At 34.5% G+C, this 27,757-nt stretch overlaps 1 protein-coding gene across 3 annotated transcripts in view; it reads left to right on the top strand.

Moving 5' to 3' along the window:
* ATPCL (ATP-citrate synthase) overlaps nucleotides 1–27,757 on the top strand; it is a 555,953-nt gene that overhangs the window by 54,702 nt on the left and 473,494 nt on the right. For all 3 annotated transcript variants that reach the window (XM_090394661.1, XM_090394662.1, XM_090394663.1), the window contains exon 3: nucleotides 14,377–14,499. In XM_090394661.1, the coding sequence (XP_090250787.1) occupies nucleotides 14,377–14,499 (123 nt within the window). The remainder of the gene's footprint in view (nucleotides 1–14,376; nucleotides 14,500–27,757) is intronic.

Below are 27,757 nucleotides of genomic sequence, written 5' to 3'. Positions count from 1 at the left end.
TGAAAAACCCCAGAATAAACTGAGGAAAAACCCTGCTGTCCACGCCCAAGACTGGCTGACTTGGCTATGGCTGAGGAAGATCCTTCAGCTCCTCACGTCACCGATGGGAATCGAACCTAGGACACTCCTTCCCCAGGCATATGGTTGCGAAGCGTTGATGACTTTCATGCCATATCAATTACAACAGTTATTTAATTTAGTTAGGGAGTCTTGCAGACTTGTAGTCGATTTATTTAGAAGTATAACATCGTCCGCATAAAGCAGAGAGCTGACATTAACATCTCCAATTTTGATATCATGTTTAATACCACTTTCCTTCATAATGTGATCCATATAGGGTGAACTTTATTGTTGGTTTAAATGATCTGGACATTGAGTAGCACAGAAAACTCAAAGAATGAAGGACAGTTTATTGAGCACTTGCAAGATAGTTATATTAAGCAGTGTGTGTGAAAGAAAGGCCAAAGAGTGTTAATTTGATCATGATGTTAGAAAGGATCTCTGTTAAGAATATGACTGTTTTGCCACCAGCTAGTGGCAATGATTATGCCATACTGACCTGGGAAGTTGAGCTGTATATGTGTTAATTTAAAGACGTTTATATAGAAAGGATATTTTCATAATAGTTAATCCTACCATAGAGATGATCTCTGTTCAACTCTTATAATTTTAATTAATTAGTTTATTTATAAGAGTGTACCTATATATGCACACGGGTTCACTCCAATTGGTGCAAATTTTTTACTATTTCTTTCAGAATCCAAATAAATCACCGACTCAAGACCAAAATACAAAATAAATACATTTAATATAACAAATGCAATATATATGCACTTCAAACAAATATTACATAACTAACTACAAATTAATTAGATCCAAGGCCTTTTAAAAATAAACTTACACTTAGACTAGACTAAACACTTTGTTTGCACAATGACAAAATGTTCATATCCAGTTTCTCTCTCTGTCAAGGCCCTTTTCCAAAGATATGACGTTATTCTTCATTTTCACAGGATCCTTTTTCTTCACTCATGTAGAACACATTTAATTCTTCCTGACTCAATCCTGTCTCCTTTCCAGTAGAAATAATAGTTAGATCCAGTGTCCTTAATACAGATGAAACTTCCTAATCGGAGGTTTCTTGATCATTCCTTTATTAGTTTATTAGTTTTAGTTTCATAACACACATTGTCAGCACTTGCGATGTGCCCATTATTGAAATTGTTTTGTCAAAAATGATATGTAAAGCAGTTAAAAATTTATGTACTTACTGGATTTGATATTTCTATTACTTTAAAAATTTTTATAGTAGTTTAAAAGTTTTTGTGTTTTATGAAGACATTCTCTTGTCGCTAATGTAAATAGCAATTTCTCCTTTTATTCACTACTAATGCTTATTGACAGTCTTAACTGTTCCATTAAAAAAAAAACTTGCACTTCTACGATTCCCTTTTTCGGAATCTACTATATATCTTCCAGTTAGAGTTTCCTCGAATATTCTTTTAAAACGATCTATAGCAATATTTCCCTTTTATTTATCCACATGCTTATTCCATATTAAAACTTCATAGGTTCACGATTCCTTTTTCGGAATATACTATTGATTTTCCTCCGACTATCACATAAACTTAATTTCCTCTGAATCTAAACGTCTGCCTGCCTGTGTTCTAAATTTTCTTTTGAACGCTATCTTGTTACTCAAATACAGAACGCTTTCCTTGTCAGCTGTCAATCACACATCAAACTTCTTGGCGAGCACACACACTCCTTGAAAGTGGCAAGGGAGAAACTAAATACTGTATAATGACTGACACAGTTGTTTCCGTTAGCGACAAGAGAATGTCTTCATAAAACACAAAAACTTAATATTTTAAACTACTATAAAAATTTTTAAAGTAATAGAAATATCAAATCCAGTAAGTACATAAATTTTTAACTGCTTTACATATAATTTTTGACAAAACAATTTCAATAATGGACACATCGCAAGTACTGACAATGTGTGTTATGAAACTAAAACTAATAAACATTCTAACATAAACAATAAGTAAAAATATTCAGAATTTTAAATTATGATTATTTTTACATCAGTTTCATCTTTCTCTGAAAATTTTTTTTAAAAAAATGTTTAAATATTTAACCTATATCTAACAAAACTCGATCTTAAAAAATAACATGATTCCTGCTAATCATTATTTACACTCTCGGAATTACTGGTTTCAGAATCATCTGATGCTAGAGATGACTCAGAATTTACATCTTCTAATTTACTATACTTACAAATTTCATTTCTATACCTTTCAAATATTTTATTTAAACTATTTGAATTATTCCCTAAATCTACAGAATCATCAGAATCAAATTCTACAGGTGTCTGAGATTCTACAAGTTGAGATTCTTTATCCTTACTAACTAAATTAGAGGTATTTTCACATTCCTCTGGCTTATTTAACTCCAAATTAACTAACCTATGATATTCTGCTATAATTTCATCCATGTTAGAGTCAGTTTGATTATCATCACTCTTACATTGTACATTATCTAAATTATGTATCTTGGGATTTCTAAACTTTCCTGCATTAGGTTTTGTTTTAACCAAATTTAATTTTCTCCTTTGCTGTATATCTGAATTATGAGCTTTGAAACGATTTCCTTTTGTACTATTTGATTGTGAATGAGATGCACAATTAGTACTAGGAAAACGATGCTCATCTTTTAATATTTTATTCATATTGTCTCCTAATATCACTAAATTTCTACTCACTAAAAAGTACTTTTTTAACCTATCAGAGTGTACATTTATAATTTTACTAGGATTTTTGACATCTTGAATCCTAAAATTCACAGGAGAAAATTTATCTAAAATTCTATATGGGCCTAAAGCTTCCCTTCCTAATTTCCCAATTCTTTTTATACTAGATTTATCATCTAACAATATTAAATCTCCTGGTGAAAATGACTTATACTTTCTAAAACGATTTATATACTGCCTAGTTTTCTGAGAACTTAATTTACTTATTTCACTTACTAATCTGTGAGTAGTGGAAAATTTATCCTCTACTGTTTCCAAATACTCATTTATGACATTGTATCCTGTATTAGGAATGACTGAAACAAGTTCATTAGGAAAGATTGGATCAAAGCCATATAAAGCAAAAGATGGTTTTTCTTTGATAGCAGAATGAAAAGCAGATCTACATGCAAATAATGCTTGAGAAAGATATGTGTCCCAATCATTCATTTTAGTGTTTGCCAGATTGGAAAGTATTTGCTTTATATTTCTATTCAGCCTTTCACACATACCATTGCACTGTGGGTGGTAAGGTGTTGTAAAAATCTTCCTAACATTAAGTAATTTACATAACTGTAACAATAGTTCAGATGTGAAATTTGCTCCTTGATCTGAAAGTAAGGTCTGAGGAGTTCCATATCTACAAATAATCATGTTCAAAAACTTTCTTGCAATAGTCTTTGCAGTTTGATCTTTCATTGACACTGCTTCAGGAAATCTAGTTAGCATGTCTATGACTACTAGAATATACTTATTGCCTTTTTTAGTAATTGGCAGTGGACCTACTGCATCAATAGCAACAGCCTGAAAAGGTCTAGTTGGAATTGGAAATGGTTGTAATGGAACTTTTCCTCTTAAAGGGGATCTTATTTGGCACTTATGGCATGATTTGACATATGAGTATATCATTCTTCATACCTTTCCAGATATAACGATTCTTTATTCTTTCCCAAGTTCTAGAAAATCCTTGGTGTCCTGCCAAGTCTGAATTATGGAAAGTGTACATAATCCAAGGAATCATTTGAGTTGGTGCCAATATTTTCACTTTCAACCATCCATGTTCCATTTGTCTAGATAAGAGTAACCCATCTTTATCTAAATACAAGTTTTCCAGGTTTAAAAATATATCCAGTTGAGTTTCACCCTTCAATACTTCTTCATAGATTGTCATGGACAATCTTATCTTTTTCCCAAATTTGTGAACTAGGTTCCTTATTCTTTAGAGTCTCAATATTAAATACTTGATCATTAGTGTCTTGAAAAACTTCAGGAGACTGCTCTAATTTTCCATTGTCACCTGATTTCCTGTCCAAACAGTTTTCTGGTCCACACAAGGACACTGTATTATCAACAAAATTACATGCAAAAGCATGACGTTTCAGAAAATCAATTCCAAATATTACTTGTACATTTGGATTAGATGATTCTAGAAGAACAACTAATGGATGACAAACTTTCAATGGAAAACAAGGAATTGAAATAAAAACATTGATTTGCTTATCAGCTGAAATTTCTGATTCAAATATGCCCTTTAATTTAATTGGATAGCTTAAAACTGTCATTTGGAATTAGAAATTTAATTTTGTTAAACAAACTATAAGAAATGAGTGAGATATGTGCACCTGTGTCAAGTAAGATTTCACAAGGCACATCTTCAATAAATCCTTGTAGAACTGTCAAAGGATTATCTCCATAAGGAGCTAATGATACATTAAACCCTCTTTCAGAGTTAGAGCTGTCTTCAGCTTTAGCCATATCTAATGAGTAGTTTGACATTTCTGTCCTTGCCAGTATGATATTGGAATAATAATTATTCCCAGATTTTTCTTTATTCTCTGATTTCTCATGTTGAAAACAATATTTATTCCTAACATAACAGTCTTTAGCAAAATGACCTGGTTTATTACATCTAAAGCATTTTGGAACATATCTCCTTTGAGATGTTTTATTCCTGTCAATACCATTAGATTCACAAGAGAAAGATTGATTATCTGTAAGATTATTAGACATTGTTAAATCAGATATCATCTTAAACAGAAGTTCCTGGCCTTTTACTATTGGTGTCTGTTGTCTTTCTATTTCTTCACTAAAAAATGTTTTCCGTTCCTCTAATTTTTCCAAATCATGTAATTGTACCTTGGAATCAGATTCCGGAACATTTTCTGTTAGATTTACAGAAATTTCCTTAGACTGTTTCCTTTTCTTAGCACCTTTTAATTTTTGAAACTTCTCTCACTTTATCTGTAGCCACTGTGTTTGGAGAATGAGTTTCATTATACTGAGAAAAGTTCACCTGTTTATTGTTTGAGGAATGAAATATATGTCTAAGTCTCTCTTCCTTTTCTTTAACAAGTTCAAAACACTGTTCAAAATTTTTAACCTTTTTCTTGTATGCAGTTTCTTTCAAATTATCTTTAAGGCCTAGCCTAAATTGATTAAACAGCAACCATTCTAAAGAGGATTTCTCTTCAGATGAAACATTAAATTTATGAGCAATGCTCCAAAGTCTATGATAATATTCTGAAACAGACTCCCTATTACCTTGAATGCACTGATGAATTTTCCAAATGTTAGGCACTAATTCTCTTACACTTGAAAATTCTGATGTTAGCAAACCTTTAAATGTTGCATAACTGTCAGTGTCTCTCAGTAAAAGAGATGTGTTTAAGAATGTTTTGGCTTTGCCCAATAATTTACTGCGAAGTATAATCAACAAATGAAAATCTGACTGTTTTCCTAAATCTCTAATTTTTTCTGCATATTTAAAAAATGTTTCTATGCTTTCATTACTATCTCCTGAGAAAGAAGGTATTACTAAAGTTGGATTAATTAACCTAAAAAATTCCTCATCTTTAATTGAAGAAACTTCACTACTAAAATTGCTATCTCCTGTAGCCATTTTACTTGAGTCAAGATTTACTTTCTGGATTCTAAAATAGTTAAGTCATAACCATTGTTAATTTAAAGATGTTTATATAGAAAGGATATTATCATAATAGTTAATCTTACCATAGAGATGATCTCTGTTCAACAGTTATTTTTTAATTTATTTCCGAGTGTACCTATATATGCACAAGGGTTCACTCCGATTGGTGCACTGATCTCCTTTTTTACTATTTCTTTCAGAATCCAAATAAATCACTGACTCAAGACCAAAATACAAAATAAATACATTTAGTATAACAAAAACAATATACAGGGTGTTCGGGATAAATTTGACATATTTATAATTAATTATATTTTTCCGTAAGTTACATGTATTAACACACACTTCTCTTCATTTAAAAGTTTGGACCCTTCTTCATTCATATACAAGATGTCAGAAAGGATGGATAGCTGGAACCCACCTGAATCATGGAAGAGAATAACTTGTATCATGATGATTCGTGCCTGCCATCAAAATAAGGATATTACGACTGCTGCCCAATGCTCCCTGAATACAGTAAAAACAATCAGGCATGAACTAGAGACTTGCAATGGTGACTACGAGGATGTAGCAAGAAGAAAGATCCCTAGCAGACGATCTGATTGCGTTCGTACAGCAGAATTCCTCGCAAATCTGCAGGAACAGGTGTTGAAGAACCCTGGCATTGGAATTCGGGCTTTGTTCGTGGAGTTGCTAACTGTAGTCAAGCCCTGGATAACAAGGGTAGCCAATGGTAGGCCGTATGTATGGCAGCAGGATTCGGCCCCTTGCCACACCTCTGGGAAAAGTCAAAAATGGTTGTCTGAAAATTTCTACGACTTCACCAGTCCAAATGTTTGGCCTCCAAACTCCCCAGACCTTAACCCCATGGATTATTTTGTATGGGGCGCAGTTGAAAAAGACACCAATCGCACTTCCAGTAATACAAAAGCCCAGTTAATGGATAAAATTAAAACAGTTTTTGCGGCCCTTCCCAGGGAGACTGTAGCATCAGCTTGTTCGAGGTTCCGAAGCAGAATTGAAGCTGTGATCGATGCTAATGGTGGTTATTTTGAGTAAATCTTGTTGATAGTATTGTAATTAACTCTGCCTGTAATGTTTTTTTGTCAATTCATTAAATTTAATAGATACAAAGAAGATTTTCTTTTTCCTTACGAAACTGTCAAATTTATCCCGAACACCCTGTATATGCACTTCAAACAAATATTACATATTAATTAGATCCAAGGCCTTTTAAAAATAAACTTACACTTAGACTAGACTAAACACTTTGTTTGCACAATGACAAAATGTTCATATCCAGTTTCTCTCTCTGTCAAGGCCCTTTTCCAAAGATATGACGTTATTCTTCATTTTCACAGGATCCTTTTTCTTCACTCATGTAGAACACATTTAATTCTTCCTGACTCAATCCTGTCTCCTTTCCAGTAGAAATAATAGTTAGATCCAGTGTCCTTAATACAGATGAAACTTCCTAATCAGAGTTTTCTCGAACATTCCTTTACAACATAAATAGCAATTTCTTCTCTTATTCACTACTAATGCTTATTGACAGTCTTAACTCTTCCATTTAAAAAAAAAACTTACAGTTCTACGATTCCCTTTTTCGGAATATACTATAAATCTTCCAATTAGAGTTTCCTCGAATATTCCTTTTAAAACCATCTATAGCAATATTTCCCTTTTATTTATCCACATACTTATTCCACATTAAAACTTCATAGTTCCGCGATTCCTTTTTCGGAATATACTATTGATTTTCCTCCGACTATCATATAAAAAACTTAACTTCCTCTGAATCTAAATGTCTGCTGGCATGTGTTCTTAATTTTCTTTTGAACGCTATCTTGTTTATTACTGTTACTCAAATACCAAACACTTTCCTTGTCAGCTGTCAATCACACATCAAACATCTCGGCGATTTGCACTCCTTGAAAATGGCAAGCAAGAAACTAAATACAGTCATAACCCGACTTATGCTACCCCGACTTTTCTTATATGTACGTATTCCCATCCCGCTTTGCGCCTCGCCACTAGTCGTATCTTTCAAGCACCGGTCACATTCGCCAGTGTCGCACATAATAAACATTCTAACATAAACAATATGTAAAAATATTCAGAATTGTAAATTATGATTATTTTTACATATGGATGTCTCAGGTTACATGATGAACCAAAAAGCTGAAAATTCAAACTCAGTACTATGTTCTGTCTTATTATTATCAGTTACTGAATGAGAAGGATATAGCAGTGTATGGGAAGCTTTGAAAAGATACTTGAATGATGCAGTATTTGAACATGTTCCTGGAATTTGAAGAACAAATAGAAGAATACTTATTTCATAAAAGAATGAAATGAATATTATATTTGGGCAACATGATTAGGGTGAGAAAGGAATAGCAATAGCATTCACCGAACTTAAAGAAAAACTTTATTGGAAGGCAATCTTAAGTAGTTATGTGGACATACTTCAAAATTGAGAAATGGATAGTGAAATTTATTTGTGCCTGGGATCTCACACAAGGTTTACTTAAGGAAGAAGTGGAGGAATTTTGAGTCATTAGAGCAGACAATATATTTTGTCCCATTGGTTGCTAACTCACACAGGATAGCTTCAAATGAACCATCTTATTCAGTCCTGAAATCCTCATCTATTTTTGCTGGTTACAGCTCTTCAGCTATCATCAATAATACGTCTTCCTCTCATTTGATTGCCCCTGTCCTCCTTGAAAATACACTTCTCCTTACATCCTGTTGTTATATCTTCTGTCAACCAAGTCACTTAGGCTGATAATTTTTGGCCAAATCAAGTTGACTAGTGCAAAAAAATTTCTCCTTTTTATTTCTGGTACTTTTAGCATTTGGTACATGCCTTTCAACCTCCCCTTGGGCCCACATTTATCTTTGCATAGAGAAACTGCACTTAGCATTTTGCTACTCCAAACATTTATCCCATGCTGGACACACTTGCTTACAATTCCTCCACCTCATCTCTAATTTCACTGACTTTGCACTTCTCAGTTTCTCATTGAACAACACCTTCTTCATATATCCAACTTCAGAATATTGAAATACAATCCATCAGGCATGCATGAGTTTCTTTAGCCCATCAAATTCACTCTGGACATCTATATTCTGCACACTGTCCATCCTGTGCAGTTTGGTAGCATATACGAGGGTGGTCTGAAAATTTTTGGCCTCGACCATAGATGGCAACACTATCAACAAGATTTTTTTTTCTAAGTTGGTACATCTGTCATAAGCATCCATGTGAAATTGCAAGTCATTCTATCAAGTAGTTTGTTTTATACAGCTGTCTGAAGCAAAAGCGTTGTCTGTATCCCTTAAAATGGATAAAATTGAGTATCGTGCGGTTAAAATTCTTTGTAAAAGAAGGTTTAATGGCAAAAGAAATTCATTCGAAGTTCATAAAAGTTTATGGGCACTGTTCTTCTTAGTTTTCGACAATTAAGAAATGGGCTGCCGAGTTTAAACATGGCCGTACCATCCTTGAAAATGATCCACATGAAGAACATCCAAAAAGTGTAACAACATCAGAAATCATTGATCAAGTGCATGATATGGTATTGGATGACCAGCGAGTCAAAGTGGGTGAAATTGCTGAGACTATAAACATTTCAAAAGAACATGTAGGATATATTTTGCATGAAGAATTGCAAATGAAAAAATTTTGCGCAGGATTGGTGTCATGCTTGCTCACAGCAAATCAAAAACGCACTCGCATGAAAATCTCTAAACAGTGCTTGGAGCATTTTAATAAGAATAAAACTGATTTTATGCATTGATTTATTACTATGAATGAGACTTGGATTCACCATTACACACCAGAATCCAAACAGTGGACAGCAGCTGGTTGTTCAGCACCAAAGAAGACAAAGTTGGTTCCATCAACAGGAAAGGTCATGACATCAGTATAAACATTAATAAAGGCATTTTTTTTATTAATTATCTTGAAAAGGGTAAAACAATAACCGGGGAATATTATTCCGATCTTTTAATCAGACTAGATGAAAAAATTCATGAGAAAAGACCCAGTTTGCAGAAGAAAAAAATAATCTTTCATCAGGATAGTGCACCTGCCCACAAAAGTGTTTTAGTAATGGGAAAATTAAGGGATCTGCATTATGAATTGTCAGAACATCAACCCTATTCCTCAGATTTGGCTCCCTCTGATGTTTTTCTTTAAATCAATAGGTGATTGTAGCTGTAGAGGGGTATTTTGCAGATCTTACTGAGAACCACTACAGGGACGGGATAATAGCGCTGGAGCATCACTGGAATAAATGTATTAGTCTTAAGGGAGATTATGTTAAAAAATAAAAATAATTTTGAAATTATAAATTTGTTTTTTCATCGTTAGGCCGAGAACTTTTCAGACCACCCTCGTATTACAGTATATATGTAATTAATGTCACTTACCTGAAATTTTCATAATAAACTGAATATATGCAGTTTGTACCATTTAAAATCAAAATAACTTTAAATTTCCTTATCTTAGTTATTGTAGTAATTAAAGTTGAAGTTTCTGGAATAAAAACTATATGGAACTGGAACGAAAATAACTTGATCATTAAATTAAATATCTACACACATCAATGTTTTAATAAATTTAGTTTAATCCTTTATCCAAGTGTGTGCAAACAAAGTTTGCACCTGAAAGTATCTTCAGGACTGGGGTAAAGTGGTACAACACCGGGCAACTCCTTGCAAAGGTGGAGCAAGCCACCAACACTCCTATCTCAGTATCTCCCATAATGCAAAACACATCTCCTTGCAGATATGTATAATGTTATGCATTAAGGGAAGGGCCACTACCCAGACTAGTTTCGACCTTTATTGAGGTCTCTTCAGTGGGAGCCAGGCCCAAGTGGAGATACCAAGGCAGAAGCATTAGCAAGGTCATCTTCTCCTATAGGAGCTGCCAAACGGTGTGCCACCATTTTATTAAGTTACTCTGGATTTAGAGAAAGATGTTGAAAGTTTATTTTTCACTTGGTCAAACTATAATAAATTTAGTTTAATCTTTTATCCAAGTGTGTGCAAACAAAGTTTGCGCCTGAAAGTATCTTCAGGATATTTTCAGGTGTGTTTTGCATTATCCCATAATGCAAAACACATCTCTTTGCGGATATGTATAATGTTAAATTATATGTACGATGATAAATAATATGTATAATGCTAATGCTTCTGCCTTGGTATCCCCACTTGGGCCTGGCTCCCATTGAAGAGACCTCAATAAAGGTCAAAACTAGTCTGGGTAGTGGCCCTTCCCTTAATGCATAACATCATACATATCCACAAGGAGATGTATTTTGCATTATGGGAGATACTGAGATAGGAGTGTTGGTATCTTGCTCCACCTTTGCAAGGAGTTGCCCGGTGTTGTACCACTTTACCCCAGTCCTGAAGATACTTTCAGGTGCAAACTTTGTTTTCACACACTTGGATAAAGGATTAAACTAAATTTATTATAGTCTGACCAAGTGAAAAATAAACTTTCAACACCAGTGTTTTACCAACTGAGCTAGCATTTTCAAATGCACTGTAATGACACTCAGTGAAGACTGGAAATGAAATGACTGAGAATATGGACAGTCACATATACATGGAGGGCAATTGTAGCCTGGTGATCTTGTGTAGTTACTGTTGATGAGAGGATAAGACACTATGCCAAAATTTGTGTAGGATCAATACCATCAGTTCTACTGCAGTTTATTGGGCTGTGTAGTAAATGAGCTGCTTCCAGGAACAGTCTCTGATTTGAAGTGGGATCTGTGTAGTAGCTTGGCTTTCTTCCACCTAATGAAATTGTTGTGCTAGATTGTTTTTGGTTGTCCATACCAAATATACTTTCTTCTTACCAAGGTGGTCTATCCTCTCTGTCCAAAATACTGGATCCCGCATTGACAAGGTGATGTAGACACCTGGAAAGGAGAGAGAATCCTTGTGTGATAAGTTTTTTCTTTAATGGTTTTAATTCAGAAGCCAAGACTAATAAAAAAAAATAAGTAATATTTATTTAATTGTTGATATTTTGCTTCTGTTATACCTTCAGAGCTCAAAACAGTTTGTTATAGTATGCAAACAGCAACAATTAGTTAACTTAAAACAACTTAAAAGTTTATTGGACGACATAAAAAACAACTAAAGTTTATCATCTGTTGTTGGATAAAGAGAGTTTAACAAGTGTTAATTTGATTTTAAAATGATTGCCTCCCAGATTTTTGGTGCTAATGCTGATTCCAAAAACAGTCTCTCTCTTTCTCTCTGGCTTGTAATGACTTTTGTGAAGCACTTTATTACCCCCCCCTCCCCATCTAAAACTGTGTGGTGAAGGAGTGTTCAAGGTCTGCTAGTCCTGATTTGCTATAACCATGGTGCCAAATGTTTCCTATGTTCTTCAAGGTGAAGCATCATAAGGTGGGATTTACTGTATATAAAAATACCTACAAAATACAAAGGGACTGAAAATTTCTAATAAAAACCTGGAACAAAAATGATATTAAAGTAACTGATATAATCACAAGAAAGAAAATATCTTAAAACCCTTTAATCCTCTTGTTTTATGAAATTGTACTAATTTTTTTTTTTTTTTTTAGGATATATAAGAAGACATGTTGGACATGTCAATTCCTTCATGATGATTATCACAACTTTCCAGCATACCCTCATACATAAAATGTATTTTATTTATTGCTTTAAGTATTTCCTTTTATTAGTGGATGCATTCTGAAAAGTAATTTCATTATTGTCTGTAGAAGGCCATTGTGAAGCAAAGATAGATTTGAAGAATAAAGAGGGAAAAAACAACAACAGAAGAATGAAAATGTTTAACAGTTAAGATAATTTCATTAACTATGTTCAGATTGTTGGTATATCAGCCATAGATTTGGAAAATTTGTTACTGAGGTATCTGGAGTTGATTATTCCATCTTTCTTACTTGGACAACTGAGCTCATAATGGAGCTGATAGTTATACCGTAGTCCCCCCCCCCATCTGTGTTTCAGTTATCTGCAGTCAACCCTGGTCTGAGAAAATATTAAATGGAAAATTCCAGAAATAAACAATTTATAATTACATTGGCAAAGTGGATATTAGATCCAACATTATTTCAAAGCCAAATGTTCGTAGAAATTATGAAAGCTTCATAAGTTGACCTGAGAGCTTACAAGAATACAATCCTCAGCATACCTGAATTGCCTTAGCTTGCAGTACTTGACTTAAGTAGCTAAGGCAACTCAGGGATGCCGAGGATTGTTAAGCTCTAAGGTCAACTTGAAATAATGTTGGATCTAATATCCACTTTGCCTATGTAATTTTACATTGCTGAAATGAAGCCAATATGACTCTTTCTTTTAGTATTAGACAGTTCAAATAGTAATAGGTATGTGTGTTTTAAATTGTATGCCATTCTGAGTAGTTCTTGGTTATCAGATCGACTGTTATGGTATCGCAGTGCTTATGTTCAAGTAATCCTTATTTTACTTAATAATGCCCCCAAAATGCAAGAGTAGTGATGCTGACAATTTGGATATGCCAAAGAGAAGCCTAAAATGCTTCTTTTTAAGTGAAAAAGGTGAAAATTCTCGACTTTATAAAATAATAAATAAATAATTAAAAACAAAAACATATGCTGAGATTACTGATTCCATTCACATTCAAAGAACTTTTATTACAGTATTCGGTATTGTTATAATTGTTCTATTTTATTATTAGTTATTGTTGTTAATCTCTTACTGTGCCTAATTTTTAAATTAAATATTATCATAGGTATGTGTGTATAGGAAAAAAACATAGTATATATAGGGTTGGGTACTGTTCTGGTTTCAGGTATCCATGGGGTGTCTTGGAATGTATCCCCTGTGGATAAGGGGGAGGGGGGGGAACTACTGTAGTACTTTTGATATTGTTGCTCTGATTGTCAAGGTTAGGATAGGAGAAGAGAGTCTGGGAGCAGCCTTGTTACGATGGTTGTCAGTCTTATGGCTATTCAGGATTATTGATATGTGAGTTTAGTCAAGGTAGTGGATGTTATTTTTAGATGATGTCCTTTAGGGATAGTATCTCTAATTTTAAGAAATGTTACAGGTTCACTGAGTCATAGACATAATAGTCTAAGTTGCATGGCCTCAACAGGTTATGTATATTATCACTGTTCCTGGTATCACATATAAACTTAACATTTAACTGTTTCAGGTTTTATAATGTGAGAAATGCTAGTTCCTTATTATAAGTGATTCAGTCTGCTTTCATTATAGCAAACTAAAGAAAGGTCCTAGTCATGTTGCAAATAATGTTTTTAATTTCTTTGTTTGACCCCCCCCCCCCCCCCAAAACTGGCCAGAAAGTATATATACGTCCAGATTAATCTGGATACAATTCTGTAACACCTATTGAATAACATGGATAAGAAGTGTAAGTTGGTTAAAAGTTCAAGTCGGTAGAGAGGTTAAAAAAGAAAAATTGCCATGCTTTGAGTTTTCTGTATTGCCACACTTTATCACAAGTATTAATATTCATGTCTGATTTTTTTTTTTGTCTTTAATCCAAATATATTATTCACAAATTGATCATAAGATTTTTCTGTTTCTTATTATTACCTAATTCTCTAATAACTTTTATTACTTTTAATTTTAGAAGCTTGTTGCAAAACCAGACCAGCTTATTAAGAGGAGAGGTAAGCTTGGATTAATAAAAGTTAATGAAGATCTACATGCAATCAGGAAATGGATTGAAAACTACTTGGAAAAAGATGTGCAGGTAGCAGAGCATAAGCATTTTTATTAATAACCCCCCCCACACACACAGTGTCTCACAAAAATGTATATACACTTTATAATATATTTATTATACTTTAATTCAAACATATACAGTATATAGTAAACCAGTTGCTTATGAAGAGTTATTAATTAACCAGAGTGTTGAGACTGTTTACAATTGGCATCTGTGTACTGCCAAATATGTCAATTAACTGATTTGCTAATGGCATTTATTCAGGGACAGTTCTACATATCTCTTCAGTTGCCTTCCTTAAAGTGTTGCAGTTATTTTTTACTATAGACGTCATTCTTCAGGTATCCATAAGTGATGGGGAAATTTAGTCTGAATATGCTATGTACTTGACACTTCCTCTTTTTACATATCACAAGCATGAATTAATTTTTCATGCTTGAATAGTGTGTACTTTCTCTGATTCCTATCTCACAAGCACACCTTGTCTAACAGATTTCCTTGGTGTTTGGCTGAATTGTTGTAGCACTTCAGCAGGTGCAAGAACTGGTAACTCTGTCTGGGGAAGCTTTCAAGATCTTTGTTTGTGCACATCTTGCACAGTAGTACTGTCTGCCTTAAATTGATCACAGATGTTCAATGTTGAGTCAAGCTGCTGGGTCTTTCTCTTTTTTTTTTTCACATGTCAACTGTTGCTGAACTACAGACAAATTCTCGAATTTTCAGGTACTTTAGTATCCATTTTTGTTGTTCAAATGGTAAATCTAGACCCTCCATGTTCAAAATTATTTTCTTTGGGAAAAATATAGCTGAATATCCTGTGTAATTAACTTTTATACACACCTGTTTTACTCTACTCCAGTGTACCATATATGCCTAATTAGTGTATAATAAATATAAGTGTGTACACAAGTCATTTTCTCTTTTTTTTCTTCTTTTTTACACAAACAGCAATTTTTTTACCTAGCATATATTCTTTTTGTGAGGATTTTGTGATATATTTCTAAATGAAGATGGAATATGTTTCTTCTGATGTTATAACATAGCTGTATGTTTAGGGATAAACTTCAAATAGAGAAATTGTTTTGATCAACTTGGCTGTAAAGCTTTAGTGAGATTATTTTATTATTCTTAAATACTGCTCATATTATTCTTTTGCATTTTATGTTAGGATAATTTGATTTTCATGAATTAGTTTTCACACTGCAATACAGTAATCAACAATTTATCTGAGCTTCAAAACAATGACCTTTCAAATAACCAACCTTGCATTTCAACCTACTTCTGGTATAGCAACATGCAATTGCATTTCAATTATTTGACCATTCTGATAACTGAATGGTCAATTATTTGACCATTCAGTTATCAGAATGGCAAATTTCATTCCCAGTGTGGTTAGATAGTGTGGATAGTCCTCGCGGTTAGCCTAGTGGCTGTGTGCTTCGCAACCACATGCCTGGGGAAAGGAGTGTTCTCGGTTCGATTCCTGTCAGTGACGTGAGGAGCTGAAAGATCTTCCTCAGCCATAGCCAAGTTAGCCAGTCTTGGGTGTGGATAGTAGGTTTTTTCCCCAGTTTATTTTGTGGTTTTTCATTTCACAAAGCAGACAAACTGGCTTTGAGAACTCAACACTATAGACATATGACACACTGGGGCATAGGGCTGACTACCTTATCCTGTGAACGGTTTGAGGTCCGAAGATTAATAAACCCTCGACACCGCAAGGTAAAAGAGGGAAAAAGTAAGATGAGATGATGAGGTGTGGTTGAATAAACATAGATTACTATAATTATTTATCCTGAACATTTATATAAATAATGCTCAACAAAATCTGATTGGTTAAGCGAAATTTATATTAGTCTACATTTTGGAAAATTATGGAGACAACTACCTTGTTTGAGTAAAACTTTAGTTTAATATTATTTTTCAAAATCCACATTCGATGTTTCGACCTTTATATCAAGGTCATCTTCTGGAGCATATATACTATATACAGAGAAACAAGCTGCACTACAATCTACATGGTTTGTTAAAGTTACTGACCAACCATTACAACAATTATTGGCCTGACCTCTGGTGAAAAAAAAAACAAAAAAAAACTAGAGTAATAACTTACTATTAATAACAGGACTAGAGTCCTGTTATTAATATTATCTATTGGTTGTAAAATTACATTGAGAGTAACAAGTCTATATATATATGATCCTACATATAAACCTTATATATATTATACATATGCATTTAATTATACATATAAACAAATGATTATACATATAAACATACATAAAATCATCAGCAACACATTTATAAATAATGGCTATAACAAAAATACTATTAATAAAGTACTTCATAAAACATCATCAAAAAAAGAATCTAGATTACAGTAAAACCATAGCCATCCTATACATTAAAGGGTTATCAGAAAATAATTAACAGAATCCTACACCGGTATAATCTCAATGCCACCTTATCACCTACAAAACTTAAAAACATATTCAACTCCTCTAAGGATCCTCTCCTCCCATTGGCACATCCTGGAGTTTATTGCATCCACTGCACATGTAACTTACCATACATTGGTGAAATAGGACGTACAATCCCTATACATAAGAAAGAACACATAAGACACATTAAATATAATCATTTTGGTGAAGCAGGGCCTCTCAGATCATGCCCTCAACAGCTTATTAGATCCAAATGGACTGGAAAAGTATCCACTCTTTGCACCATACAAAAACCTGGTATGAAAGAAAATTTAAGGAAGCCTGCGAAATTTTGATAAACCACCCAAATATCAACAGTAATGGTGACATGAAAATTCCAAGAATCTGGATGGCACACATTCAGCCTACTTAAGTAGGCTGAATGTGTGCCATCCAGATTCCAGATTATTTAGTATTCAGCATACTTCAGGATTCTAGGCAACCTTTAGCTAGTATTGGAAACCATCCCATACCAACTGGTTGGAATGTATATGTATAATCATAGTGTTTGTATGTATATATGTATCATCTTTATATATGTTTATATGTATAATCATTTGTTTATATGTTTATGTTTATAATTAAATGTATATGTATAATATATATAATGTGTATAATGTTTATATGTAGAATCATATATATATATAGACTTGTTGTTGCTCCTAATGTAATTTTACAACCTAGGACTCTAGCGTTGATGTAGTAAGTTTTTTTTTTTTTTTTTTTTCACCAGAGGTTAGACAAATAATTGTTGTGAGTTGGTCAGTAACTTTAACAAACCATGTAGATTGTAGTGCAGCTTGTTTCTCTGTATATAGTATATATGCTCCAGAAGATGACCTTGATATAAAGGTCGAAATGCCGAATGTGGATTTTGGTTTATATTAAACTAAAGTTTTACTCAAACTCGTTAGTTGTCTCCATAATTTTCCAAAATGTATTCGGATCACCGTGTAAACCTAAAAGAAAGGATTATATTAGTCTAGCTTAGTCGCTGATTTTTTTGAAATCCGGACAGCAGTTCCGATGCTTATTAAATCCATATGAAGTTTTGGATTTAGCCGACCAAATTGTATTCTTTTTGGCTAAAACACAATGTAAAATGATGGTACAACATGACAGAATTTCATGCCAGCTAGGGTATCGCCCTGTTAAACAAGACACCTGTTGTTTTAATCAGGGAACCAGGGTGAATAGTGCAAAGTTAGCTACTGGAACAAATCCTGGAACACATCCCAATTCAGCAACAGCAGTGTTCAAGATTAGTGCTATCAGCATAAGAATCATCAATGGAAAACAATGGAATTAGCAGAAGAATTGGATAAGTAACAGATTGGCATAATATCCGTGACTGAAACAAAGAAGACAAAAACAGGTGTGATCTTTCTAAGCAACAAATACAAAATGTTATATTCAGGCAATAACAATCAGGGAAAACAGGGAGTTGCTATAGTGTGATAATATATAGTGTAATATTGGAATGGGGAACTGGCAATGAGACTTATTTCTGCTTATAGTCTTACAGAAGGTTCTACCACAGAAGAAATGGAGGAATTTTTTGAGGCATTAGAGAAGGCAACTGGTTCAATGAAAAAAGAAAAGTTGGTCCTCGTTGGAGATTGATATAGTAGAGTAGGAAATGATTACCAGACATATAACAATGTTCGGTGAAAATTTGGAGAAAAGTGCAAAGCTAATAATAATGGTAAATGCCTGCTAGATTTCTGTTCATGACATGGATTATTTATTACTAACACCATGCTCCAACATAAAAATGTGCACAAATTCAAAACTGTGGAAGAGAAGATTGGTGAAGAACAAGTTGGATTTATGCCAAATAGAGATTGTCAGGATCAGATTTTTACTTAAAACATAGTTAGTTAGTTGATAAATCTTGGGAATATAACAAGGGTTTGTATTTAAATTTTGTTGATCTGGAAAGGGCACCAAGAGGAAAGCTCTTAAAAATGCTACAGTTATATGGTGTAAATGGGACATTATATCATGCAATACATAGTCTCTATTTAAGCTGTAAGGCAGCAGTAAGAATTGGAGATATAGGAAGTGGTATTAAATCTGATATCAAAATTGGTGATGTTAATCTTAGCTCTGTACTTTACACACGTGATGTTATACTTATGAATAAATCCTGACTAAACAGAATAACTGTTGTAATAAATTTGGTGTGAAAATCAGCAATAAAAAGACAAACACAATGAACATAGGCAGAAACATCGAGAACCTCAACTGTATCCTGAATGTGAATCTGTAGAACAAGTAAAACATTTCAGATTTTTAGGCACAATTTTTAGTAAAGATGGCAAATTACATATGGAGATAGACAACAGAATTAGTAAAGCTGGTATGGTAGGAAGTCATATGAATAAATTTATATGGAATAAGAATGAAATTTGTCAAACACTAAATTAGCTGTATGCAGGGTTAGAGAACCTCTGAGTTTTGAGAAAGATTAGTTGAGTGAACAGATGGCATCAGTAGTTCTTTCCTAATCCTCATTCAAAATGAGGATTAGGAAAGAACTTGCAATTGTTAGCATTAAGATTAGCAAAACTGTTCTTTTCCAAGTAGGCAGAAAAAAGACAAGATGTAGATGGATTCATACAGTAAAAAAAATGCCTTAAAAGACAGAAATATAAGTTCTGCTAACGTAGGAGTCTTTACAGAACAGATTAATTTGGAGGAAAATTGTTGAACGGGAAAATAGAAATGGTGTAACTTTTCATATAGTATGCTCACGATTATCCTGTACACTTCCCTGAGAATATATATCAGGAATTTGGTGACATCGAAGTTTTAAAAATTGCTTAACCTATATTTATTAGTCTTTCAAATCTTATTGAAATTCTTAATCGATGTTTATGGTACAAAGGTAACTAAATTGACTGATACATACATTTCGTATGGGTTGGGTTTGTGCAAATAGAAAGTTAAAAATAGAAAAAGTGAAATATATATACTAAAACTATATGCTAAAAAATCACAAATTTAAGTTCAACTTGTCTAATCCATTGGCTTGCATCCAGGGTAGCATGGAGCAGGTCTGTCATTGTGCTTTAAAAACTCCGCAGTGGGCAGTCCTGAATAATATGATTGATGATCTGTTGATCAGCACCATAGTCACATGTTGGGGATTGATGCAGGCCCTACTTGTGCATCATGGTTAGCACATTTGGCATGGCCTGTCCTCAGGTGGTTGAGTGTGCTTCATTGCCATCTGGGCAAGTCAAAGTCAGGAGCCTCTGTGGTGGTGGTCTGCAATGAAGTGTTCATTTTTTATTGTTGAAGTAAGCTAGTGATTCTTCCATTTAGTTTCAGGAGAATATGTATCTGGTTGCTGATTTTTTTCAGATGGTTTGTGGGACTAAGTGAATAGATGTTAGCTTTTGGAGGTCCTCATGGATGGGCAGGTTATTTCCCATGCATTTTATCCCCCCCCCCTCTGTTGGTGGCAATGTTAGAGAGTGTTGGTAGCTACTCAACAGGTGTAGACTTTATTCAACCTGTGATGATTCTCATAGGATTGTTAAGTTGCACGTCGACCTTGCTGACATGACTCAAATACTGCACTGGAGCACAGTATTCTGCACAAGAGTACACTAGGGCATGGGCAGCAGATTTTAAAGTATTGGCTCCTGCTCCCCTCCTCCCCCAATCTTCTTGAACACACAAGCTTCCTGATGATATTATCCCTAGTTTTTAGCTTTTGGCAGACATTTCCCAGGTGTTTCTTGAAGGTTAAAGAGCAATCTAAGGTGACTCCCAGATATTTTCGGTTGGGGGTTGTGCTTTAAAGTCTCCCCTCTGAATATGACCTTCAGCTGTTTATCAGTTTGATGATTGTTCAAGTGAAATGTGCAAACTCCAGTTGTAGAGGGATTTGGGCAAAGATGGCATTTGCTGTAATACAGACCTTCAAGGTTGGAACTGAGCATGGTCTCGGCCTCTTTCAGTTGTTTAGTCTAAGTTGCCAATGCCAGATTGTCTGCGTATGTGAACTTTCAGGAAGACGTTTGTGGCATATCACTAATGTATAAATTAAAGAGGAGCGGAACTAGCACAGAGCCCTGTGGTAGTCCATTTTTTAGTACTTTAAGGGACTATTTTTATCATTCCATTGTACCTTGAATTTGCACTTTGATGTCATGCACTTCAGGATCTTAATCATCTTTGGGTCTTGTATTACAGTGGAAAATTTTAGTATGAGTCCATTCTTCACCCAAACTCTGTCATATGCAGCAGACAGATCTACTAATTCTACTGAAGTTTTTAAGACCTTTTTGGAAACAAGCTTCTATATGTGTAGTAAGGGTCACAACAACTGCGAGACTCTCTGAATCCAGCTTGTTCATTTGGTACTATGGCATTAATCAATGGGTAAATTCTATTATATAGTAATTGTTCAAAAAGTTTATAGGGAATACTTAGTAAAGATAGTGATCAATAGTTTACTGCATCAGAAGGCTCTTTTCCAGGTTTTAAGATGGCTATAACTTGCTTCTCAGGAATTGCTTTGGGATGTTACCACTTTCTAGAATTTTACAGAAAAACTGCAAAAGCCACTTATGAGCGTTACTTCCAAGATGTTTAATCAACTCAGGGTATATACCATCCAGGCCTGCTGCCTTATTTTTCAGTGATTTAAATGCTTAAATAAGTTTGTTTTCAGTGAATGGCATTGGCAGGTGGTTATTTTGTTTGACACTATAAAAATGGATATATTTGGTCCTAATTTCTTTAGAATAGGATGCACTAATCTTTTTCCTTTGTTAGATGTTTGCTGGATTCTAGTTGCTATGTCTTTAGGAGTGATCTGTGTGTCTGCTTAGAAACTGATGCATTTCCAAGTTTTTGGAGCAAGGCCTTTTGGCTAGAGTGGGTGAAGTCTAAATTTTCGGTTGTGGTTTTCCAACGTTTGTTGTTATTCATTAAGCATTTCTAAAATTCTTTTTCTAATTTCAGAATCTGGGTATTTTTTGAATAGTTCCTCAGTTTCAGGAGACCAGCATGAGGTATACTTTTTCTGGAAACCTCTTGGTATACATTGTTTTGCAGTACTTATCAGTACTCCTACAAAACGTTTGTAATTTTCAACTTCAGGTTGGAACAGATGTTCGATTCAATTTGTTTAGAGTACCGTTCCCAGTTAGCTTTTTGAAAATTCCATCTTTGTCTTTTCCCAGATTGTATAATTGGGATTTGTGTTCCTATAGTGACTTTAACAGGTCTATGTTGAGATTGTGGGAAGTTTTCAAGTACTTTCCTATCAGTGGTTAAAGGATCCTCAGTGTTGCAAGTGACAAAGCAGAGGTCAGGGTTTGAGTCTTTCTTCCATCTACCTGATTTAAAAGTTCTAGAATCTTTTGCATCAAAACCAGTGAAAGCCCAAAGCTTTCAGCCCATTCCATCAATCTAGTACCATTGATATCATTTCTACAATAGCCCCAGGAATAATGTTGACCAAGTTTGTTTTGGTGGTTTGTAAACTCACACCAGCTGCCTTTGCTGTGATGATCTTGATGTTATTATGATTAGAAAAATATAGTATTTTGCAGTTTTCCATGTTCTCTCGCACGTAGATGGCAGAACCATATATTAGTGACAGGATGTAGCCCAGTGATAATATTAGCTCTTGTGGTAATCTCATCTTCTTTGCTGATATGTAGTTTCTGGACAGAGATTACATCGATGTTATTTGTCCTGCAGATTTTTCCAAGTAGTTCACTTTTGGCTTGGGAAGCACCCTCTATATTAATTTCCAGGATCTGTCAGATGAATTCAGTCTCCCTTATTTTTTGGTCAGTTTTGGAACATTTTCGAAACGGTCTACTTCATCTCTTCCAGTTTCACTTTGCTTTCGTTTTGCACATATTAGCTGGGAGGTCAGAAATGATAGATTTGGCTCCCAGTAGTTGTGGAAGTTTAGCCGCTAAAGACGTTGCCCAGGTGCACCACAAATTGACTTATTATCACTATCATATGTTACTGAGTCATCTTTAGGATGCAGATCATAATATGATTACTTTCACATAATTCTAATTTCTCCTTAAGTCAGACTTCTTTTGCATCATGTGGACCTTCCAAGCCAAATCTGATACAGTAGAAAATGTCTTACTTATTCATTACTTATTCCTGTAATTTCCTGATGTTTCATGATAAGGTCATCTGGAGTACACACACACACATACACGCACGCACGCGCACACACATACACACATGCACGCACGCACGCGCACACGTTTGTGTGTACAAAGACAAGCTATATTACATTTCAGACAGTATGCCAAAGTGACAATGATTTGATCAACCATTATTCTACTGGCATGATCTATAGTGAAAAAAAAAATACATAAATGCTATATCCTATTTTATAGCATTATCAGAGAACAAATTCATATAAATACTTTCAATACAGCAAAATTGATGATCTATTCAATTATTTAACATAAGTGTTATAGTAAAGTGAAGATCTTAGATTTTATAATTAACTCTTAGACCAAAAGAGTATGTAGAATATATGCTATTCATATTCTTGGGATTTTTAGACCGCCATTATTGTTAAGATTAGGGTGGTTGATAAGAATTTCACAGGCTTCTCTAAATTTACACTCATACTACAGGTGCCTTTCCAGGCAATTCTATGCAGAGTATTAGGGGATAATCAGAAAGATCAGATTTACCATAATTATTAAATTTAATGTGCTGTTTATGTTCCTTTTTTTTTTTTTTTTTTTGCATAGTAATTATGTTCTGTTTCACCTATATTGGGCAAATTACAGATGCAATGAATATGGTATACTCCAGGGTGGACCAGTGGAAGTAGATCCTTGCATGAGTTGAATAAGTTCTTTAATTTTGCATGAGGTTTAAAGGTCACATTAAACTAAGGTTGAATTTCTATAGTATTCTATTTATTCTATCAGATATCCCTTTAATGTATGGAATGGCTACATTTTTATGGTAATCTAGTTTATTTTTGTTTTTTAAGTGGAGTCTTTTGAAGAATTTTGTTAGTATTTTTGCTAGATATTTTTCAGGAATGTATTGCTGATAGCTTTTAATTCACGTTTAAGTGCTTGCTCACTGGAGCAAATCTTTCAAGTCCTGTTTTTTTATTTATTTTTTTTATTTTTAATAACACCTAGTTATTAAAGTATTGGTCGTTATCTGTATGCTTATAGAAAGCAGTGAAGGAAAGACTGCAGGAAGGGAAGATGTGTGACAAGTGCATCAAGAAAAGAAAGTGTGTTATGATTTTCAGTTTCATTTGTGTTGTTTGTTTAGGTGGCTGAGGACTGTGGACCATGGGACAAGTTAATAAAAACATCAGTGTATCTAAGTCAGACTGGGTTTTAAAGTAAAGGAATCTAGAACATGTTGCTCAAAAGCTTTGATATAAAAGTTAGCAAATGGGGAGGGGATAACAGTGAACCCATGGCTTAGTCTTCTTTTTGCAGGTAAAAATAGTATTTTGTCACACAAAATAGCCAGAATGTAGTATATGGGCAAAGAGTGCCATGATATTAGGTGGGAATTTGACCTGTAATAGAGAATTGTGAAAAGGGCAGAGATTGAGACATTGATTGGGACATTTGTGAAAAAGGCAGAGACGTTAAAACTGACTAATAAATCACTTTTTTTTTTGTTTGCTGTAAATACACATGCTAGCCAATATATCTTCTTCTTCTTCTACAGCTTCTCCCACTTAAGTGGGGTCACTGTTTGTTATGAGTCTCCTCCACACCTTCCTGTCTTGGGCTGTCATCACATCCAAGTTCTTCATCTTCAAGTCCTCTTCTACCAGCTCCCTCCATCTCTTCTTTGGCAGCCCCCGCTTCGCTTCTGCCTTCCTTGCACATCCATCTGCATGACCCTTCTTCCCACATATTCGTCCTCCCTCCTCATCACATGACCAAACCATCTCAACCTTGCCTCCTGTATTTTTGCTCCTAAGTTCGTAACTTTCACTGTTCCCCTGACATAGTCATTTCTCAGATGATCCTTTCTGGTCACACCGCACATCCACCTAAGCATTCTCATCTCTGCTACTTCCATCCTGCTGATGTTATTTTTCCTCAGGGCCACAGTTTCTATAGCATATGTCATAGCTGGCCTCACTACTGTCCTATAAATTTTGCCTTTCAGATTGATCGGCACCCTCTTATCGCATAACACTCCAGCCATCTCCCTCCAGTTCCTCCAACCCGCTTGTATCCTGCATCCCACTTCCTTCTCAGCTCCTCCATCTTCTTCCACTGTTGAACCTAAGTATCTAAAGTCTCTCACCTTCCTGATGACATTTCCTTCCAGCTCCAGATCTGTCTCCTGGCCACCACCCACTGCGCAACACATATACTCTGTCTTACTTCTGCTCAGTCTCATACCTCTCTCTTCCAGTACTTTTCTCCATCTTTCCAGTTTAGCTTCCGCTTCTTCTCTTGAATCTACACACAGCAAGATGTCATCTGCATACAACATTGTCCAAGGTGCATCTTCTCTCACCTCCTCTGTTACCACCTCCATCACAATATTAAACAGAAACGGACTTAATACTGACCCTTGATGCAAGCCAACTGTTACTGCTAGCCAATATATATATACATAAATTCTTACCACCACCAAACACAAAAATTAGGTGTCATTAACACACTCAAAAACAGGTCTTTAAAGATATGCTCCAGTGAGCAAGCACTTAAAGAGGAATTAAAAATTATCAGCAATACCTTCCCAAAAAATCACTACAGCAAAAATACTATCAACAAAATTCTTCAAAAGATTCCAATTAAGAACAAAAAATAAATTAGATTACCATAAAAATGTAACCATTCCATATATTAAAAGGATATCAGATAGAATAAACAGAATACTACAGAAATAAAACTTTAATGCCTCCTGCAGAATTAAAGAACTTATTCAACTCATCCAGAGATCTACTTCTTCCACTGACCAGTCCTGTAGTATATCATATTAATGCACCTGTAATTTTCCCTATATAGGCAAAACAGAACACACAATTCCTATCTGAAATAAGGAACATAAATGGCACATTAAATTTAATAACTATGGTAAATCTGGCCTTTCTGATCATGTCCTAATACTCTGCATGGAAATTCATGGAAACGATACCTTTGTTTACATCACACGAAAGTATAGTATGAGTGTAAATTTAAAGAGGCCTGTGAAATTCTTATCAAGCACCCTAATCTTAACAATAATGGTGGCCTAAAAATTCCACGAATATGGATGGCATATATTCTACCCACATACGCTTTTGGTCTGAGTTTATGATAATTAGGACTGTAATAATCTAGGATCTTAACTTTAATATAACAAACACTTGTGTTAAATTATTGATTAGGCTACCAATTTTTCTGTATTGAAAGTATTTATACGAATGATGATATAAATAAAATATAGCTTGATGTAGGTTATTTCTACCCCCCACACACTAGAGATCGGGCCAGCCGAATAATGGCTGATCAGATTATTCTCACTTTGACATACTATTTGAAATGTAATAACTTGTCTTTATATACATATGGGTATACTCTAGGTCAGTGTTTCCCAACCTTTTTGATGTCGTGGATCCCCTGTAGCGAATATTAATTCACCGCAGCCCCCATAAAATCCAAAATGGAAATTTTTTATATTTTACATATCATAAAAGATGAAGTAATAAATTACAATTTTACAACACTAAATGTGCATTTATGAGAATGCAGTACTGTTATAAATGGAGATATTTGGAAGAATATGAATATATCAATTAGGCCTAATATTATGAATTTAACACTCGCCTAATGTGATGGCTGGTGCTGTTTTTCAGACGTCAACTTTCGCACGTCAGGATCAAAACTGGATAATTTCAGACATAGATCTGACTCCATGTTAACTCTGTTCCTGTATTTGTTTTTCATATATACAAGATGAGAACATGTTGTCTCGCACAGATACGTAGTGGCAAATGACAACAGATGTCTTATAGCCCTTTTGGAAATTTCAGGGTAAACAGACTTAGCTTGGAACCAAAACTACAGTAATGAAGGAAACAGCATTTTGAACATCGAATCACAGGACAGCTCGATAAGCTATTCTGCTTCAACAGAAGGAAGTTCATATTCCGAATCTAGAAAGAGAGTTTTCATCCAGTCATGTTTTTCAGGACAAAACAGAAAATACAGATGTAGTTGAGACGCCAATGACCTCATATGCTCAATCATACTTTCAGCAACATCACTAGAAAGAGCTTGTTCACTGAAATCACTCAGCATGTGAAAGGAATCGTATTTTCCTTTCTCGATACGGGTGCACCACAAATTTAACTTCTTGATTGTTGCCTCTATCTTGTCTTGCAAGGAAAACACTGTGACAGATGCACCTTGAAGGCTCGAATTAAGAGTATTCAAAATGTTAAAAATGTCCGCCAAGGAAGCAAGAGATGAGAGCCATGTCAAATCATTTAAATAGTGTGTTAACTCAAATTTGGAGTTCATGAGGAACAACCTTACTTCGTTACGAAGCTCGAACAACCATGTCAGAACCTTACCCTGGGACAGCCATCAGATTTCTGAGTGCAATAATAAATGTTCGTGATCTTCCCATTTCGTTACAAAGTGCAGAAAATAACCGGCTGTTAAGAGGACGAGCTTTAATAAAATTGACAATTTTTACTGCCTCGTTTAGAACGGTTTTCATTTTGGAGTGCAAGCAGCATGTAGCTAGTACTTTGTGGTGTATACAGCAATGTGTCCATTTCACAAGAGGTGTGACTTTCTGGATACTTGTGA

Source organism: Typopeltis vanoorti, chromosome 6, assembly GCF_054136105.1.
Source record: "Typopeltis vanoorti isolate ZY-2024b chromosome 6, IOZ_Tvanoo_1.0, whole genome shotgun sequence".
Lineage (NCBI taxonomy): Eukaryota > Metazoa > Arthropoda > Arachnida > Uropygi > Thelyphonidae > Typopeltis > Typopeltis vanoorti.
The sequence above is the reverse complement of the archived record's forward strand: the minus strand, read 5'-3'. Positions and strand labels throughout refer to the sequence as shown.